This window comes from Protomyctophum parallelum, assembly GCF_964188405.1.
Source record: "Protomyctophum parallelum genome assembly, chromosome: 7".
NCBI classification, from domain to species: Eukaryota; Metazoa; Chordata; class Actinopteri; order Myctophiformes; family Myctophidae; genus Protomyctophum; species Protomyctophum parallelum.
Genome location: NC_139705.1, coordinates 53,042,391 through 53,063,705, shown reverse-complemented (window position 1 = coordinate 53,063,705; position 21,315 = coordinate 53,042,391). Strand labels below are relative to the sequence as shown.

General features: G+C 42.0%; 1 protein-coding gene across 1 annotated transcript; it reads left to right on the top strand.

Moving 5' to 3' along the window:
• Window positions 1–1,508: 1,508 nt before the first annotated feature.
• Window positions 1,509–2,585, top strand: LOC310862165 (kelch domain-containing protein 3-like; the record flags this gene model as incomplete). The annotated part of the gene is made up of 1 exon (XM_083769899.1): window positions 1,509–2,585. The coding sequence occupies one exon, from the start codon at window positions 1,509–1,511 to the stop codon at window positions 2,583–2,585; it is 1,077 nt and encodes a 358-aa protein (XP_083626025.1).
• Window positions 2,586–21,315: the final 18,730 nt, after the last annotated feature.

The following is a 21,315-nucleotide window of genomic DNA, read 5'->3' as shown; positions in this document are numbered from 1 at the left end:
GGAGGGGAGGGAGGGGGGGGGGGGGGGCATATTGCTCAATCTGTTTCGACTCCGTAAAGAGAACATGTTTGGTGTCCAAAAATAGTATGAACCTACACACGCGCACATAGCACGCACGCACACATGCACGCACGCACGCACGCGCACACACACATTTGTCTTTTTTCCCCATCAGTGTATTAGAAAACATACACGCACACATAAGGAAACAATAAATAAAATCATAAAGAATAGTAACAAACAATTATATATGAATGGCACTTCATCACGAGAAGAAGCAACTACATTTACAGTATAACAGACCATACTTAATTCTGCAAAGGATGCATTGCCCTATTTTACCCTAATTCTTTCTTGTTTATCTCAGACAAATACTGGGTGTCAAACGCATGTTCTTGGGGGCCAAATGCAGGCCCCAAAGAGATGGAATGCAGCCCCGCCCCCGGCCAACATGGTTTTAGGAAAGGTCCTCCTCTCACCCGCTGTCACGATCCGTGACATGTGATGGTTTACATTTGACGTTTTCTTGTAACGGCTGGTGTTTTATACTTTCCTGTTGTGCTACTTTACACTTGTGTTCCTTTTATTTTGTAGTATGTAGTGCTCTGGTTTCCTCTGTAGCTACTGCTGCCTGTCTTTGTCTCCCCTGTGAATATTAGTTTGATCCACCCGTTAGTCTTGTAGCCAATCCCTCTGTTGATTTTCACTTGTGTTCACACCCACAACACCAGAGGGAGCTCAACAAACCATGTGCAACCCAACCCAGATTTGGCACAAACAAGGGACTAAATTATTTTCGCTCCTATGCCACCAAAATGTGGAACGCCCTACCAACAGTCATTAAGACATGCGAATCCCTTGACTCCTTCAAAACCGCTCTCAAAGGGCACCTATATGGACGGCTTCAATTAGAAACGGGATGGTCGCGTCAGTCAGCCGCGGAGGTGGAGCTTCCTTTCCATCCACCAGCTGTCTAAAAAGCCGGAATGACGTCGGGCGTCAGCTTCTTCTGTCTGTCTGCTGTGTAGCTGAACACACTGTCTGTCTGTCTGTCTGTCTGTCTGTCTGCTGTGTAGCTGAACACACTGTCTGTCTGTCCGTCTGTCTGTCTGTCTGCTGTGTAGCTGAACACACTGTCTGTCTGCTGTGTAGCTGAAACATACAATACGCAATTGTGTGTGTGATCAATTTGTCATAATATTATTAGGAATATCAACAATGTCATCGGCTTCCGTTTTCAGGCCACTTTGTGGATTGGCCAAACCTCGCATGACATTCTTACCACCGAACCAATATAAGCCAGACATTTGGGACTGATGTTGTTACTCAGAGAGAGGCTCTACGAATCTGACCCGATATAGAGACTGAGCGATGTTCTGCTGGACGGTGCATACTCAGAGAGAGGCTCTACGAATCTGACCCGATATAGAGACTGAGCCGATGTTCTGCTGGACGGTGCATACACAGAGAGAGGCTCTACGAATCTGACCCGATATAGAGACTGAGCGATGTTCTGCTGGACGGTGCATCTGAATGGAGGACCGAAGATATACGGCCATGCTGTTGTTGCGGTGAAGCACAAAGTGTTGGTCTTTGGAGGACGTTGTGACGGAAACAGTGTTCAGATGGAGGCGCACGTCTTCAACACAGTGTCTCTGCGCTGGAGGACGTTGACCCCAAAGATAGGTGTAAGAGGAGACCTTGAGGGTCCCTCCAAAGACCTTGAGGGCCACACAGCTGTGCTAATAGAACATGTCGTCTACGTCTGGGGAGGCTACTGCAACTGGAACGAGCTTCATGTATTTGATGTGGACACCCATCTGTGGATGCAAGGTTCGCCCAAGGTTTCTGGGACCGCTCCAGAAGGCAGTTGGTTCCATTCAGCCTGTGTCTTGGGGAAGGTCATGTATGTCTATGGAGGATACAACAGAACGACTGGACGACGCAATAACGACCTCTACAAGTTGGACACGGCCCCAATGGCCTGGACATCCATTAACGCCAGAGGAACTCCACCAGATGCCTCATCGAGTCACTCCGCCACCATCATCGGGACGAAGATGTTCGTATTCGGGGGCAACGGGGGCCAGGGCGTCCAGTACAACACCATCAGAGTGTTTGACACAGAGACCAGCCTCTGGCTGAGCATGCCTTCTGCCCAGATTCTTCCAGAAGGACGCTGGGGTCATGCAGCCTTTGTCTACAATGGAGAGCTGTGCATAAGCGGTGGTCACAACTGGGACGAGAAGAGCTTCAACGACGTGTGGAAATTGAATCTGGAGACCTTCTCCTGGAAGAAGGTGGAGCCCAAAGGGAAACGCCCACCTCGGATGTATTTCATGGACGGTTGCATGGTGGGAGATCGTATGGTCCTCTTCGATATATGGCTCCCCAAAGAGGACCACCCCGCTGTGGACCTGTTTGTCCTAGACCTACGTCCTAGTCTGAAGACCTTATGCAAGCTGGCGGTTATTCGGTACCGTCTGGATCTGTCGGAACTCACGCATGACATCAGGTGGGAAGTGGCAGCCATGACTACAGTAGTCAAGAACTCGGTTCCAGGTGAAAAAAATAAAATAGTATAAAATGTCCACAGATGAACAGTCCATAATTACTTTACAGTGGAAACAAAGAATGTTTCTTGTTTGGAATCTGCACCAAATTGGCACTTTTTGATTGATTTTTCTGTTCGATAACAAGACCTCACAAAAAGAGACCTCACAAAACACTATACCTAAACCTCACAAAAACTATACCTAAACCTCACAAAAACTATACCTAAACCTCACAAAAACTACGTATACCTAAACCTCACAAAAACTATACCTAAACCTCACAAAAACTATACCTAAACCTCACAAAAACTATACCTAAAAACAGTGACATCTGCTGGCAAATCCCATTGCCATGTATGGGGTTTGCAGGCTGTGACATCACAAACAGCAAGGAAATCAGAGCACTTGTTTGAGCCAGAAAACCCCAGACCACAGAAAATCTACTGAATGTTAAAAGTTATTTTTTTTTGGGTGCAATTGAGCTCAGAATTATTTTTTCTTTTCTTTTTAATTACAAAAACTTTTTTTGTGTCACAATCCCTTTAACCCTAAGGCCATAACATGACAATGCCCTTCATCACAGGACATTATTAGGGGTATTTCTTATTCCGGTGTGGGTTCTGGCCTAAGCTGGCCTGCCAGAATGGGCTTTTCTGGCTGTGTTAGAGTGTGAAAAAGCCCCGCCCTGTGTCAGGGTGCCACTACTTCCTACTGGTAGCTGGCGTTGTAAAACAAGCGCGCCATCAGCGCCCATTGACTCCCAGGCTCTGCCCAGCCTCCACCCACAGTCCTGTCTAATGATAACTGGCTGTTTTTTATACTAAAATATAAGCCTGGACTGCACCTTTAAATAAGCCTGGACTGCACCTTTAAATAAGCCTGGACTGCACCTTTAAATAAGCCTGGACTGCACCTTTAAATAAGCCTGGACTGCACCTTTAAATAAGCCTGGACTGCACCTTTAAATAAGCCTGGACTGCACATTTAAATAAGCCTGGGGACTGCACCTTTAAATAAGCCTGGACTGCACCTTTAAATAAGCCTGGACTGCACCTTTAAATAAGCCTGGACTGCACCTTTAAATAAGCCTGGACTGCACCTTTAAATAAGCCTGGACTGCACCTTTAAATAAGACTGGACTGCACCTTTAAATAAGCCTGGACTGCACCTTTAAATAAGCCTGGACTGCACCTTTAAATAAGCCTGGACTGCACCTTTAAATAAGCCTGGACTGCACCTTTAAATAAGCCTGGACTGCACCTTTAAATAAGCCTGGACTGCACCTTTAAATAAGCCTGGGGACTGCACCTTTAAATAAGCCTGGACTGCACCTTTAAATAAGCCTGGACTGCACCTTTAAATAAGCCTGGACTGCACCTTTAAATAAGCCTGGACTGCACCTTTAAATAAGCCTGGACTGCACCTTTAAATAAGACTGGACTGCACCTTTAAATAAGCCTGGACTGCACCTTTAAATAAGCCTAGGGACTGCACCTTTAAATAAGCCTGGACTGCACCTTTAAATAAGCCTGGACTGCACCTTTAAATAAGCCTGGACTGCACCTTTAAATAAGCCTGGACTGCACCTTTAAATAAGCCTGGACTGCACCTTTAAATAAGACTGGACTGCACCTTTAAATAAGCCTGGACTGCACCTTTAAATAAGCCTGGACTGCACCTTTAAATAAGCCTGGGGACTGCACCTTTAAATAAGCCTGGACTGCACCTTTAAATAAGCCTGGACTGCACCTTTAAATAAGCCTGGACTGCACCTTTAAATAAGCCTGGACTGCACCTTTAAATAAGCCTGGGGACTGCACCTTTAAATACGCCTGGGGACTGCACCTTTAAATACGCCTGGGGACTGCACCTTTAAATAAGCCTGGACTGCACCTTTAAATAAGCCTGGACTGCACCTTTAAATAAGCCTGGACTGCACCTTTAAATAAGCCTGGACTGCACCTTTAAATAAGCCTGGACTGCACCTTTAAATAAGACTGGACTGCACCTTTAAATAAGCCTGGGGACTGCACCTTTAAATAAGCCTGGACTGCACCTTTAAATAAGCCTGGACTGCACCTTTAAATAAGCCTGGACTGCACCTTTAAATAAGCCTGGGGACTGCACCTTTAAATAAGCCTGGACTGCACCTTTAAATAAGCCTGGACTGCACCTTTAAATAAGCCTGGACTGCACCTTTAAATAAGACTGGACTGCACCTTTAAATAAGCCTGGGGACTGCACCTTTAAATAAGCCTGGACTGCACCTTTAAATAAGCCTGGGGACTGCACCTTTAAATAAGCCTGGACTGCACCTTTAAATAAGCCTGGACTGCACCTTTAAATAAGCCTGGACTGCACCTTTAAATAAGCCTGGACTGCACCTTTAAATAAACCTGGACTGCACCTTTAAATACGCCTGGACTGCACCTTTAAATAAGCCTGGACTGCACCTTTAAATAAGCCTGGGGACTGCACCTTTAAATAAGCCTGGACTGCACCTTTAAATACGCCTGGACTGCACCTTTAAATAAGCCTGGACTGCACCTTTAAATAAGCCTGGGGACTGCACCTTTAAATAAGCCTGGACTGCACCTTTAAATAAGCCTGGACTGCACCTTTAAATAAGCCTGGACTGCACCTTTAAATAAGCCTGGGGACTGCACCTTTAAATAAGCCTGGACTGCACCTTTAAATAAGCCTGGACTGCACCTTTAAATAAGCCTGGACTGCACCTTTAAATAAGCCTGGGGACTGCACCTTTAAATAAGCCTGGACTGCACCTTTAAATAAGCCTGGGGACTGCACCTTTAAATAAGCCTGGACTGCACCTTTAAATAAGCCTGGGGACTGCACCTTTAAATAAGCCTGGACTGCACCTTTAAATAAGCCTGGACTGCACCTTTAAATAAGACTGGACTGCACCTTTAAATAAGCCTGGACTGCACCTTTAAATAAGCCTGGACTGCACCTTTAAATAAGCCTGGACTGCACCTTTCCAAGAAGGAGAGTATTCTAGAAGAAACAATAAATACAAACATATACCTTTTTAACCGACATACAATTATATTAAAAAAACTAAATCTCCGTGAATTAGGAGCGCACGGATTATGCAATTATGACCGATATTCGATCTCAGATTATTTGCAGGGTCATATCTGCCGATATCGATTCTGACCGATTCCGATATAATACAGTCTAGGACCACAATGGAAACAAGCCTATAGGACCCTATAGGGGCTTGGCCCAAAGCCTGTTAATAAAGTATTCAATTCATCAATAAATAGCATATACTCTTTTCCAAGTGTCTGTTTTCACAACTGAATGACTACCGAATGAGATGAGAGCACAGATTAAATGTAGAAAAATGTAAATATTATTTTACATCCCATTTGATTTGGCTTTTGTTCTAGACTATAGAGGTAATATTAGACACTTTTGATTTATATTGAACTCATTGGTGAAAACCGATAAAAAATCAGCATTTTTTTTGTTAGACTTTTAAATCCCTACTTAAAACCCAATCTGTTCTCCCTTAATTGCTTTTATTTGCAATTGAGTCCTTTTGTTTATTCTATATTTTTGCTCTTTGTCAATGCTTTACGTTATTGTTTTCATTTCTTGCCTTTAATAATGTCTAATGTTGTATTTTCTTTTCCTTGTTCAGCACTTTGGTCGGCCTCTGGCTGTTGGAAATGTGCTATAAATAAAGTTTGATTTGATTTGATTTGATTTGAAGTAAAAATGTAGGCCTATTTAAAAACCCATTTTGGGGCGGGAACCCCTTTTGGTGTTAGCATTATGTTATGCTTTAGCTATTGGAAAAATAGCAGATCTACAAGCTCGTAGCGCGCCACTGAGTGGCGCGCTACGAGCTTGTAGGTCTGCTATTTTTTGAAAAATCGATCAGAACGACTGACATAGAAACATAGCTTTTTCAGAAAACTGTCAGGATGTAGAAGAACATTTTTTTAGAATCTGATCTCAGGTCAGAATGGGTTAATAAACCAGAAAATCCTCATTTAAATCTAATCAATCACTACAGTATATAAGTACAGTATATCGGTGCAACAATGCTCCATTCTGTGGCGCGGTGCGGAACAGTTTTACAGGAGGAACTTCAAGTTCCTCTTACTGTTAATTATTATCCAAATATATGTATTGAAGTTTGGCACATTTAACCCATTCTGACCTGGGAACGATTCTACAAAATGTCTTCTGAATCATGACAGTTTTCTGAAAAACCTCATGTTTCTACAGTATGTCAGCTGCGCTCAACAATTTCCACGTCAAGGACCCCCAGAATTATCTGTATTTGGCCTCCGACCCCCCCATCTGAGAATATGTTGTTCCAGGCACCCCCCCCCCCCCCCCGCCCCTAGAAGCAAAGATTTGAGTTAAAAACGTTCACTCTGAAAGAATATATATATTCAAAGATTTGTGCCACATTTTCACGATTTTCCAAAAAATAGCAGACCTACAAGCTCGTAGCGCGCCACTCAGTGGCGCGCTATGAGCTTGTAGATCTGCTATTTTTCAATAGCTAAATTATAACATAATGTTTAAAACACCAACAAACCAAAAAAGGACAGACAACAGATACATGACAACAAATACAGAAGAAAACAACAACAAACGCCAGTACTCAACATTCATGAATATACAATTATGAGATGCCATGTCGAAAAATGTAAACCAAAAACTGTATGCCAAATGAAATCAACTATAACTGGAGTAAAAGAAAAAAATATATATATTATTACCGCCAAGTATAGGTTAGAAACGGTTGCCAAACTCTGGTATCTTTCTGAATGGAGGCCCTGATTGTATATTAAATTTAATCCATTCTCGGGGCGGGAACCCCTTTTTAGATGTTTTAAACATTATGTTATGCTTTAGCTGTTGAAAAATAGCAGATCTACAAGCTCATAGCGCGGCACCGAGTGGCGCGCTACGAGCTTGTATAGGTCTGCTATATATTTTTGAAAAATCGTGAAATTGTGGCACAAATCTTTCAATATATATATTCTTTCAGAGCGAACGTTTTTAACTCAAAACTTTGCTTCTGGGGGGGGGGGGGGGGGGGGTCCCTATACGGAACAGCATATTTTCAGATGGGGGTCGGAGGTCAAATGCATAATTATGATTCTAGGGGTACGTTCTTTTGAAATGTGACATAACGTCCCTCTTGTTGTTTATATGGAAGGCAACCACAGAGTGTGCAGTTTGTGCCCCAGCAGCTGTGTTGTCTGCAGATCTGTGTGTGTGTGTGTGTGTGTGTGTGTGTGTGTGTGTGTGTGTGTGTGTGTGTGTCTGTGTCTCTGTGTGTGTGTGTGTGTGTGTGTGTGTGTGTGTGTGTGTGTGTGTGTGTGTGTGTGTGTGTGTGTGTGTGTGTGTGTGTGTGTGTTAAGATAAACGTCCCACAGTTCAGTTGAGAGTCCGGATTAGCAGCTGTCTCTCGTTCGTCATATTATCTCTGGGAACCAGCTGTGGTCCAACGGACTTCTCCCAATACAGACACCTGGCGCACACACACACACACACACACACACACACACACACACACACACACACACACACCCACGCACGCAGACACACACACACGGCACGCACCCACCCGCACACAGACACACACATGCACCCACCCACACGCATGCACACACACACACACACACAGAGCACGTGAGGCCCCATGACCAATACCTCCGTTCTGACTGCACATGAGGAGGTCAGACACGTGTTGAGAGAAGCACCGACAACACATTCACACACACACACACACACACACACACACACACACACACACACACACACACACACACACACACACACACACACACACACACACACACAACACATTCACACACAACACATTCACACACAACACATTCACACACAACACAACACATTCACACACACAACACAACACATTCACACACAGACTACAGCATCAATCACATCCTATACTGTATATACAGCATGTACACATTCACACAGACTACAGACTACAGCATCAATCACATCCTATACTGTATAATATACAGCATGTACACATTCACTGCAGACTACAGACTACAGCATCAATCACATCGGGCTATAGGCTATACAGTATATAGGCCTGGTCCAGTGCTTACAGCGAGTCTCTCTCTCGCACTATTTTAATCATTAAATAAAATGAATCGGTGCAGGCAAAACCCGGAAATGCCGTAGTAGAAGAAATGTTGCTATATGCGTTGTGTGCGTGCGTTGTGTGCGTTGTGTGCGTGCGTTGTGTGCGTGTGTGCGTGCGTTGTGTGCGTGCGTTGTGTGCGTGTGTGCGTGCGTTGTGTGCGTGCGTTGTGTGCGTGCGTTGTGTGCGTGTGTGCGTGCGTTGTGTGCGTGCGTTGTGTGCGTGTGTGCGTGCGTTGTGTGCGTGCGTTGTGTGCATGTGTGCGTGCGTGCGTGCGTGCATGCGTGCGTGTCTACAACAGCCTAGCCATGGTTACTTTGGCTGCGATGAACTCAACTGGTTTTGTTTTTGTTTTGGAAACACCAAACCGAGACCCTACACACAGAATTCTGCAAATCCATTATCCAGCGAAAAACACAAATAATGCATGCAGAGCAGAATTAGGACTCATAATCAAAATAAAAAAGAGAGCACTTAAGTTCTACAACCACCTAAAAGAAAGTGACCTAGATGCACTCCATAACAAGGCACTCACACACAGTGAAACTCTAGAGAGATGCCCCCTCGGCCACCTGGCCCTGGAACTCCGGGCACAAACACAAACAGAGCCACGAGATAGAAAACCCATTGGACTAAACCAAATTATAAAACAGCAAAAGGAAAACTATCTGACACATTGGAAAGAAGCAACACAAAAGCAGAGTAAACTAGAATGCTATCTGGCCCTAAACAGAGAATACACAGTGGCAGAATACCTGAGCACCGTGACCGACCCAAAACAAAGAAAAACCTTAACTAGGTACAGACTCAGTGAGCACAGTCTCGCGATGGAGAAAGGCCGTCATAGGCAGACCTGTGTCCCGAGAGAAGACAGACTATGCACCCACTGCACACTAAATTAAGTGGAAACCGAGATACACTTCCTAACCATCTGTCCATTGTACCAAGACATCAGAGACACATACTGTCTGTCCACTGTACCAAGACATCAGAGACACATACTTCCCACAGATTACAACCACACACGGAGATTTTGAAAACATGACCAATGACAAAAAACTCCCATATCTGCTGGGCGAAGTACAACAATGTGCAAACACAGCAGCAAGATTTGTGAGTTGCTGTGATAGGAGAAGGATATCAAATGGAACACAACCACCCTAAAGACTAATCATTGTGTGTATATTCCTGCACTATACCTGCATCCAGTGATCTTGGTACATAGAAATTGATCTATTGAAGATTCTGACCTTCAAATGTACATCATTTTTGTTTTGATTGTATTGCTGTATTGTTGTATTGTTGTTCTTTCTGCTTTGGCAATGTAAACGTATGTTTTCTCATGCCAATAAAGCCCTTTGAATTGAAGATTGAATTGGAAAGGCATCAAATGTGGCCAAATTTGACTGAGGGACTGCCATTGGATTTTTTTTTTTAATTTTCGTTTTTTCAAGTCATATATGAAAGCAGGGAATCATAGCTTCAAATTGAATTGAATTGACACATTGGTGTTGTTTGACCCTCCAGTTTTGGAGATATGGCTTATAGAGTAATGTCTTGCAGAGAAACAGAGTTGAGAAAACAGGCTTGAAAGGTTCACTTCTGTGGTCTCTAACATTACACCTATAGCTACATGTTTAAGCATTTATTTCATATTTACATGTCTTCTGTGGTCTCTAACATTACACCTATAGCTACATGTTAAAGCATTTATTTCATATTTACATGTCTTCTGTGGTCTCTAACATTACACCTAGCTATACATGTTTAAGCATTTATTTCATATTTACATGTCAATTTCAGCTCTGATATTTATTTCAGACATGCTCTAGTATCTGAATTGCTATTATTGCATTTTGGATAAAATATAAATAAACATTCAGTTTTTCTCCTCTGGTGAAAAGCTGGAGGTTGCACGATGGCAGGCTCTCAGTCAAATCTGGTCACAAATGGTCTGGAGGAGACAAATGGATTTGGTGGCGATAACGAGGCCTACAGTAGGTTTACAGTAGGTTTACAGTAGTGGTCTGGAGGAGACAGTGACTCTAACGAGGCCTACAGTAGGTTTACAGTAGGTTTACAGTAGTGGTCTGGAGGAGACAGTGACTCTAACGAGGCCTACAGTAGGTCGTTCCATTGTGACGTTTCAGACTCGTTTTGTGGGTCATCATACTTTTATTGGTCAACTGTCATTGGGCCATATATTTATGGCTGGCCCCTCCCCCCCATCAATGCCATTAGCCATTGATTGAGTCTGGCTGTGGTTTCATTCAGTCCCATCATGTGATCCCCCTGGGCCTATTAGAGGACACGCTGACCATCATGTGATCCCCCTGGGCCTATTAGAGGACACACTGACACACTGACCCTCTGACCTCCACACTGTCCAGCTACAGATAATTGTCAGCATTCGTCTAGAGCAGTTTTCTGAAAAAGCTATGTTTCTATGTCAGTCGTTCTTCCATTTTTCAAAAATAGCAGACCTACAAGCTCGTATCGCGCCACTCGGTGGCGCGCTACGAGCTTGTAGATCTGCTATTTTCAATAGCTAAAGCATGACATGATGCAGATAATTGTCAGCATTCGTCTAGAGCAGTTCTCTGAAAAAGCTATGTTTCTATGTCAGTCGTTCTTCCATTTTTCAAAAATAGCAGATCTACAAGCTCATAGCGCGCCACTCGGTGGCGCGCTACGAGCTTGTAGGTCTGCTATTTTTCAATAGCTAAAGCATGACGTAATGCAGAGAATTGTCAGCATTCGTCTAGAGCAGTTCTCTGAAAAAGCTATGTTTCTATGTCAGTCGTTCTTCAATTTTCAAAAATAGCAGACCTACAAGCTCGTAGCGCGCCACTCGGTGGCGCGCTATGAGCTTGTAGATCTGCTATTTTTCAATAGCTAAAGCATGGCATAATGCAGAGAATTGTCAGCATTCGTCTAGAGCAGTTCTCTGAAAAAGCCATGTTTCTATGTCAGTCGTTCTTCCATTTTTCAAAAATAGCAGACCTACAAGCTCGTAGCGCGCCACTCGGTGGCGCGCTACGAGCTTTGTAGATCTGCTATTTTTCAATAGCTAAAGCATAACATAATGCAGAGAATTGTCAGCATTCGTCTATAGCATTGGTGACGATGGAGAGGGCCACTATGTTTCCATATACTCACTCCATACTGTTCATTGCAAAAATAGCCGATCTACAAGCTCAAAACGTTGTCGCACTGCGACGCGTTTTGGCGCTTGTAGATCAGCTATTTCTTGCTATATTTGAATTTAAATAAATATTTTTTGTTTTACATTTTTTTATTGGAATTGGAAATAACCATTTTATTTCATTTCAAATGCTTTTAGTTATAGTTGTGTTAACTTGACGAACTAAATCCAAATACATTGGACACAAAAAAGGCAATTAAAGCAGGTCAGGTTCGTATGTTTGGAATTGAAACAGCTGAAATAACAATAATATATCAGTGTTCTGATATTAGCCTAACAATCAGGACTATTGAAGTAATAAGTCTGAGTTATATTAAATAAAATAAAGAAATAGAGGTCCTGTACCTGCGACAGTAAATCTTAACACTGGAAACAAACTGTATTGTAGACTAGCAAAAGAAACACAAAAATATTTCCTTTTAACTGAAATTGCAATGTCTTTATATTCTTTAAAGGTAGATCAAACCAAAATCATACACTTCAATCCCTTCAAAATGTAAATTTAAATGTTCAATTCCCTTTAAATTCTCCCCTACAATGTCCCTTCAAAGTAGCCGCAATTTGCAACGCTAGATTTTTTTACAATGGGATGAATCTAGAGTTGCAATTCCACACATCTTTTTTGGTTTGCGATCTGCTTGTCTTAAACGACGTTAAACTCACCAACATTGCAGCTGCAGTCCAAGCTTGCATTATCCTCTTTCAATCTGCAGAGCTTGTTATTCATAAAAATCCACCGTAGAGATGTTATGAGCTACTTTCTGTCAAGACATCCTCTGCAGGTGATTCAACATCTCAGAAGCTGCCCTACCAAACTTTCTTTCTTTCCCTTAGTAAAGTTCTTCGGTCAGACAGGCCTTTTTTGCATTCACTCCTAAATTGGCGTATAGTATTGGCCTTTAAAATAGTGTGTTTGGCCAAGAAACACAACCTAAACATAAACATAAATAAATGAGCAACCACCACCAAACCCTCTTCTTACTGCCCCAAAATGGACCCCAGGCTCGGCCCGCCTCACTTCCTGTCCTTGTATAGCTTCCTGGAACTATTGCTCACACACATTTCCCCACAGCTCCCCTTGTGGTCAAACCTTGACATTGTGTCAACAGAAACTTGATGACCACATGGTTCAACTATACACCAAACACATTATTATATTGTATTCTCCGTACACTACGTTCCAGTGTTAAATATTCAACCCTAGTTTAACCAACATATTCCCTTGTTATTCCCCAGTATGATTCATTTTCTTCAATACTCATACCAGGCCTGCAGGAATAAAGACATCCGTTTTCAACATTGCTGCATTGCTAATAAAAAGGATTAATCTAAAAAAATCTAAAAAGTCTGATCAATCGAAAGAAAAAGCACTACTTCTACCACTTATGATAGTGATAATAATAATTGTAACAATGATGATGAGGTTACTAATAATAATTATTATTATTCCCTTTTTGTCTCAGGTTAGGTTAAGTGAAGGTGTTAGCCTATTCATATCCGCTTACTTACGAAGGTCTTTGTACAATCGGACACTAATATTGGTCAATTTGGCCAGTTTGCTAGATAATTATAATTGTACACAAATATAATGTCTTGTCTCTACTTACTATTTGTCCAATTGGCAGGTTTCAAAACAGTAATCTTTGACAAATCTATTTTAGCTTTTAGCTATAGCTATATTTTAGCTTATGATAGAGGCCAACGTTGGCAATAATAACAACAGCGTGGACAAACACAGATGGACAAGACAAACAACAGCATGGCTATGTATGTATTTGTAACATATTTATTTGTCTCAGCTTACGCAGGATTTAAGCCATTCTGAACGGGAACCCATTTTGGTGTTATAGCATCATGTCATGCTTTAGCTGTTGAAAAACAGCAGATCTACAAGCTCGTAGCACGCCACCGAGTGGCGCGCTAAGAGCTTGTAGGTCTGCTGTTTTTGAAAAATCGACTGACATTTTTTTTTTAGAATCTGATCTCAGATGGAAAACCTCGTATGAATCTGATCTCAGGTCAGAATGGGTTAATGACCATGGGAATCCAAGCGGATGGATGGGAATATAAAATAACAGTCGTCAGATTAATTACATTAGTATAATAACAACACAATGGTCCCCTGAGCCAGCTCTGATCCCATCACCAGATTATGACATCTGTCGTCAGCCAAGCACTCACGTGGTGTGAGCTTGTAGATCGGCTTTTTTCAGCATGCAAACCTAGTGTTAAATGACTTATACTGTTTCTCTTGTCCACTATAGTCCCTTCCTAACATTTTTGTCTAGATTTTATTTGTTGACGAAATTGTCAATGTAGGCTATTTTAGTCTTATAGTTTTAGTCATCATAGCTTAGTTTTAATTTAGTTTACCATTTAGTTTCCGTCTGTGAAAAAAGGTAGTCGACGAACATATTTCGTCATAGTATTAGTCTACGAAATCAACACTGCTCACAGCACAGACAGACAGACAGACAGACAGACAGACAGACAGACAGACAGACAGACAGACAGACAGACAGACAGACAGACAGACAGACAGACAGAGCATATAGAGATGCCACTGGATGGGAGGGGAATCCTGGTGCCGTCTCTATTATTTATATATCTATGCTCAAACCAAGTGGTATTAGTGTGTAGGACGAGTGGCAGACAGACAGACAGACAGACAGACAGACAGACAGACAGACAGACAGACAGATAAAGGCTTGTACCAATCACTGGGGTGTGAAGTCACACCCAGCCCAGGGTCTAATTAGATAGACTGAGGCCCAGGTGTGACTACTTAACTAACTACTAATAAGTAACTACTCAGCCACCACCCCCCCCCCCACATCATAATATGGGTCAATGGGGGGGGGGGGGGGGGGGGGGGGGTGTAATGGAGGCACTCTCCTGAGTCTCCTCTCCCTTATCTCTCCCCAAGGAAATGCCCAGCCAGCTCTCTCTCTCTCTCTCTCTCTCTCTCTCTCTCTCTCTCTCTCTCTCTCTCTGTCTTTCCTCTTGACACACACACACACACACACACACACACACACACACACACACTGACACACACACACACACACACACACACACACACACACACACACACACACACACACACACACACACACACACACACACACACACACACACGTGGTGGGAAAGTACTCTAATTGTTGCCACGACAACGGGTATAGCAGCATGATGTCATAGCAGTGACATCGTCAGGATGAAATACTGAAGTAAAAGTGCAAATACCTCAACATTGTACTCAAGTACATAATACTGTACATTACTTAAGTAAGTTAAGTAAATGTACTTCCACCACCACTGCCCTGTGGACAAGCCTGTTCCTCACATAGTGATATTACAGTCACATACATACAGTACATGTCACATACAGTGTCAGCATCTTAACAGCAGAACATTAAAGGTTTTATGACATTCATCTTCATTTATTTTTATTTTTATTTTTTATTTTAGGTTTTATGACCTCAATTACACCCAAAAAACCTGAACTTTGAACATTCAGTGGATTTTCTGTGGTCTGAAGTTTTCTTTGGGGTTTTTTGGGCCTTTTGAGCTACAATGAAAACAGGCAACACAGTGAAAACAGTGACATCTGCTGGCAAATCACATTGACATATATGGGATTTGCAAATCAGAGCACCTGTTTGAGCCAGAAAACCCCAGATCACAGAAAATCTACTGAATGTTAAAAGTTCATGTTTTTTGGGTGCAATTGAGATTAGAAAACTTAAAAAAAACAAGAACAATTCCAAAACCTTTTTTTAATGTCACAATCCCTTTAAAGCATAAAATCAGGCGAATTTCCACAGCCCTATATATACAGTAAGCCTATACGTTCCTCTGCCTGCACGTCTTATATCTGATAAAGGTCTTATCTTATCTATAATAACATTAGTCATGTCTTATCTGGTAAAGGTCTTATCTTATCTAATAACATTCACCAGGAGACATGAGGGAGCTGTAGACTAGAGAGAGATATGATAATTATGATGTCTGCCAGTTCTTTGTGAACGTGAGGGAGCTGTCTGTCAAAGCATACAGTATATATTACAGTATAATATCCAAAGTTCTGTGTGGACTGACTGTCTCACAGGACTCCATGTCAGGGTTTTAAACCATTTTGGTGTTAGCATTATGCTATGCTTTAGCTATTGAAAAATAGCAGATCTACAAGCTCATAGCGCGCCACCGAGTGGCGCGCTATGAGCTTGTAGGTCTGCTATTTTTGAAGAATCGTGAAAATGTGGCACAAATCATTGAATATATATTCCAGAGCGAACATTTTTAACTAAGATATTTGCTTCTGGGGGGTCCCTGGAACTACATATTTTGAGATGGGGGTCCGTGGCCCAATAATAGAGATAATTCTGGGGGTCCTTGACATGAAAAAGGTTGAGCACCACTGACACATAGAAACATAGTGTTTTTCAGAAAGAAGGATTTAGAAGCCTTTTTTTTTTATCAAACTCAGTCCAAAATGGGTTAAAGTCATGGAATGGTGATGACGTCCACTATAGTAAACTACTGTATAATGATATGAAGGGCTTAAGGCAAGTTCCATGTTTAGCATCAGTGTGGAAGCATTTCCATTTACAGATGGAAAACACATTCTCCCTTCTCTCTCACACACATGCACGCATACGCGCACGTGCACAATTTACAATTTACAATTTAGGCATTTAGCAGACGCTCTTAATCCAGAGCGACTTACATTTAAGCAAGAACAAAAGCATGGGAATACATCACATAAAAGCATTTATCATGAAACATGCGTAAGCTAAGAAAGTAACAGTGGAATATCTATATGATGAAACTATACATACACTATACATAATAAACTATACATATTCACTACTATGCTATACATATGTACTATGGCGTGCTATGACTATATACAATACAATTATAGTGCTGTCTACATAACATGCGTCTGTGTCAAATGCTATCTAAGCCAACAGAAATGCTATCTAAGGGGTTAGGGTAAGTGCTATGGGCCATGATGGAGTCTGAAAAGGTGGGTTTTCAGGCTACGGCGGAAGATTGGGAGTGATGCTGCAGTTCTGACTGCAATGGGAAGTGCATTCCACAGTTTTGGAGCCAGAAGGGAGAAGAGTTTGGGACGTGTGGAGCGTTGTCCCGGCGTTTTTAGTGAGGGTACTTCCAGTTTCCCTGCGTTGGCTGATCTGAGTGCGCGGGAGGGTTTGTAGGGTTCAATCATACTTGTAAGATATGGGGGAGCCATACCTTTGGTTGCTTTGAATGCCAGCATCAGAGTTTTGTATTCTGTGCGGGCAGCGACCGGGAGCCAGTGGAGGGAGCGGAGCAGGGGGGAGACATGTGAGAATTTTGGCTGGTTGAAGACCAAGCGAGCTGCTGCATTTTGGATCAGCTGGAGAGGCTTAAGTGCACATGCTGGTAGGCCAGTAAGGAGGGAGTTACAATAGTCGAGTTTTGACAAGACTGTTGTCTGGATTAGGAGCTGGGCTGATTCCTGGGTGAGGAACGGTCTAATTCGTCGTATGTTATAGAGTGTGAACCTACATGATCGAGTGACAGCTGTGATGTGAGCTTTGAACGAGAGCTGACTGTCCAGGACAACACCAAGATTCCTGGCTGTTGGGACAGACGTTACCAGGGCGTTGTCTACAGAAATAGTTAGCTCCCGCATAGGGCAGGACTTAGCTGGGAAGAAGAGAAGCTCAGTCTTGTCTGGGTTCAGCTTGAGGTGGTTGGAGGACATCCACTGTGATATGTCAGCCAGGCATGCAGTGATGCGCTCTTCCACCTGAGTGGCAGAGGGGGGGAAGGATAGGAACAGTTGTGTGTCATCGGCGTAGCAGTGATAACAGCAGTGCACCCGCAGCAGCAGTGCACACGCAGTGCACACGCACACGCACACAATAAAACAATGGAAAACACAAAAAATGCTAAAATGAACATACTCTATGTGGAAGTGAAGAGAACAAGCGCTTCTTAATTGGGCGGGAACCCCTTTTGGTGTTTTAAACATTAGGTTATTATAATGTAGCTATTGAAAAATAGCAGATCTACAAGCTCATATAGCGCGCCACCGAGTGGCGTGCTATGAGCTTGTAGGTCTGCTATTTTTTTTTTAAACGTGAAAATGTGGCAGAACTCTTTGAATATATATTCTTTCAGAGCGAACGTTTTTACTCAAATCGTTGCTTCCGGGAGGGTCCCTGGAACATCATATTTTCAGATGGGGGTCGGCGGCCAAATACATATAATTCTAGGGGAAATATTGAGAACCACTGACATTTATTTCTAAATATCCATGTCAGGTCAAAATGGGTTAAATGGTGGGCGAGACCAGGCAGAATGATGATGATGATGAGATTCTTTGGTGTTGTTTTCATACTGTATAGCCTACTGTACTGTATGTCTTTACATGCAGGCAAAATAAATTATTGACATGGTTTTTTTTATGCGCACTTGCATGCGCATAAAAAAAAAAGTCTTATGGGCCTGTGCGTGTGTGTGTGTGTGTGTGTGTGTGTCAGTTTGTAAAAGGAAGAGAGAGCCAGGAACACTAACCGTACACAGAGCAAGTACAGACACTGTTCAGCTCTCCCACACAACTCTGGCTTGTGCGTGTGTGTGTGTGTGTGTGTGTGTGTGTGTGTGTGTGTGTGTGTGTGTGTGTGTGTGTGTGTGTGTGTGTGTGTGTGTGTGGCGTGCACGTGCACACGTGTGTGTGTGTGTGTGTGTGTGTGTGTGTGTGTGTAATACAGAGATGCTACGCTATCCTTAACCCAGCCTTTATGACTGCATCACTTGATCACTATAAGGCAAAACATCCCCCGAGGCCTCCTCACAATCTCACACACACTGTATCGTCATTTCCCTGTCATAATTCAGACACACTGTATCGTCATTTCCCTGTCATAATTCACACACACTGTATCGTCATTTCCCTGTCATAATTCTCCTTATATAAAAGCCCATCTCACACACACTGTATCGTCATTTCCCTGTCATAATTCTCCTTATAAAAGCCTCATCTCACACACACTGTACCGTCATTTCACTGTCATAATTCTCCTTATAAAAGCCTCATCTCACACACACTGTACCGTCATTTCACTGTCATAATTCTCCTTATATAAAAGCCCATCTCACACACACTGTATCGTCATTTCCCTGTCATAATTCTCCTTATATAAAAGCCCATCTCACACACTGTACCGTCATTTCCCTGTCATAATTCTCCTTATATAAAAGCCCATCTCACACACACTGTACCGTCATTTCACTGTCATAATTCTCCTTATATAAAAGCCCATCTCACACACACTGTACCGTCATTTCCCTGTCATAATTCTCCTTATATAAAAGCCCATCTCACACACTGTACCGTCATTTCACTGTCATAATTCTCCTTATATAAAAGCCCATCTCACACACACTGTACCGTCATTTCACTGTCATAATTCCACCAGCTCACTAGTTATTTTCCTATGTATGCATCATTAATTTTATATCTTCCCTATACTGTTGAAATACAGGAGAATTTGCAACTGCAAAATGTTAGGAGGGGGACTAGTGGACAAGAGATCCAGTTTAAGTCATTTTACACTTGGTTGCATGCTGTCCAGCTGGCTAGAAACACAAACTTGTCTTCAGCGTGCAGCTGCAATTTGGAATGAATAGACAGCAGTATTAGTATACAGTATGTACAGCAGAGTATAGACAGCAGTATTACAGTATGTACAGCAGACTATAGACAGCAGTATTAGTATACAGTATGTACAGCAGAGTATAGACAGCAGTATTACAGTATGTACAGCAGACTATAGACAGCAGTATTAGTATACAGTATGTACAGCAGAGTATAGACAGCAGTATTACAGTATATACAGCAGACTATAGACAGCAGTATTAGTATACAGTATGTACAGCAGACTATAGACAGCAGTATTAGTATACAGTATACACAGCAGACTATAGACAGCAGTATTAGTATACAGTATGTACAGCAGAGTATAGACAGCAGTATTGCAGTATGTACAACATACTATAGACAGCAGTATTAGTATACAGTATGTACAGCAGACTATAGACAGCAGTATTAGTATACAGTATATACAGCAGACTATAGACAGCAGTATTACAGTATATACAGCAGACTATAGACAGCAGTATTACAGTATATACAGCAGACTATAGACAGCAGTATTACATTATATACAGCAGACTATAGACAGCAGTATTACAGTATATACAGCAGACTATAGACAGCAGTATTAGTATACAGTATATACAGCAGACTATAGACAGCAGTATTAGTATACAGTATATACAGCAGACTATAGACAGCAGTATTACAGTATATACAGCAGACTATAGACAGCAGTATTACAGTATATACAGCAGACTATAGACAGCAGTATTAGTATACAGTATATACAGCAGACTATAGACAGCAGTATTAGTATACAGTATATACAGCAGACTATAGACAGCAGTATTACAGTATATACAGCAGACTATAGACAGCAGTATTACAGTATGTACAGCAGACTATAGACAGCAGTATTACAGTATATACAGCAGACTATAGACAGCAGTATTAGTATACAGTATATACAGCAGACTATAGACAGCAGTATTACAGTATGTACAGCAGACTATAGACAGCAGTATTACAGTATATACAGCAGACTATAGACAGCAGTATTACAGTATATACAGCAGACTATAGACAGCAGTATTACAGTATATACAGCAGACTATAGACAGAAGTATTAGTATACAGTATATACAGCAGACTATAGACAGCAGTATTAGTATACAGTATATACAGCAGACTATAGACAGCAGTATTAGTATACAGTATATACAGCAGAGTATAGACAGCAGTATTGCAGTATGTACAACATACTATAGACAGCAGTATTAGTATACAGTATGTACAGCAGACTATAGACAGCAGTATTAGTATACAGTATATACAGCAGACTATATGTAGCTGCCCTCGATATGAAAGAATGGAAGAGGATTGGTCTCAACGGGTGTTTTTATTTCCTTTAGAAGTCTGGATTTTACACCGTGAAAACTGGAAAAATAGAGAATAAATACTTTAACATTTCATAGTTTTCATTCAACAATAAAAGCAGTGCATTTGCATAATCACGTTAGTACAATCCAACAATAAAATACTTTATAGTCAGTTATAATTCAGTGATTCAATCCGTAGTAACAGGCATCAACATAGAGACCCAGACAGGAATAAAGCAAAGTGAACCAAAACAAAACATCATAGACCCAAACAAAACCAATAAAGCCCAACGTAAATAATAAATGAAAACCCAAAACAAACAATCCTATACCTTGCTCCGGCTATCGAGGGG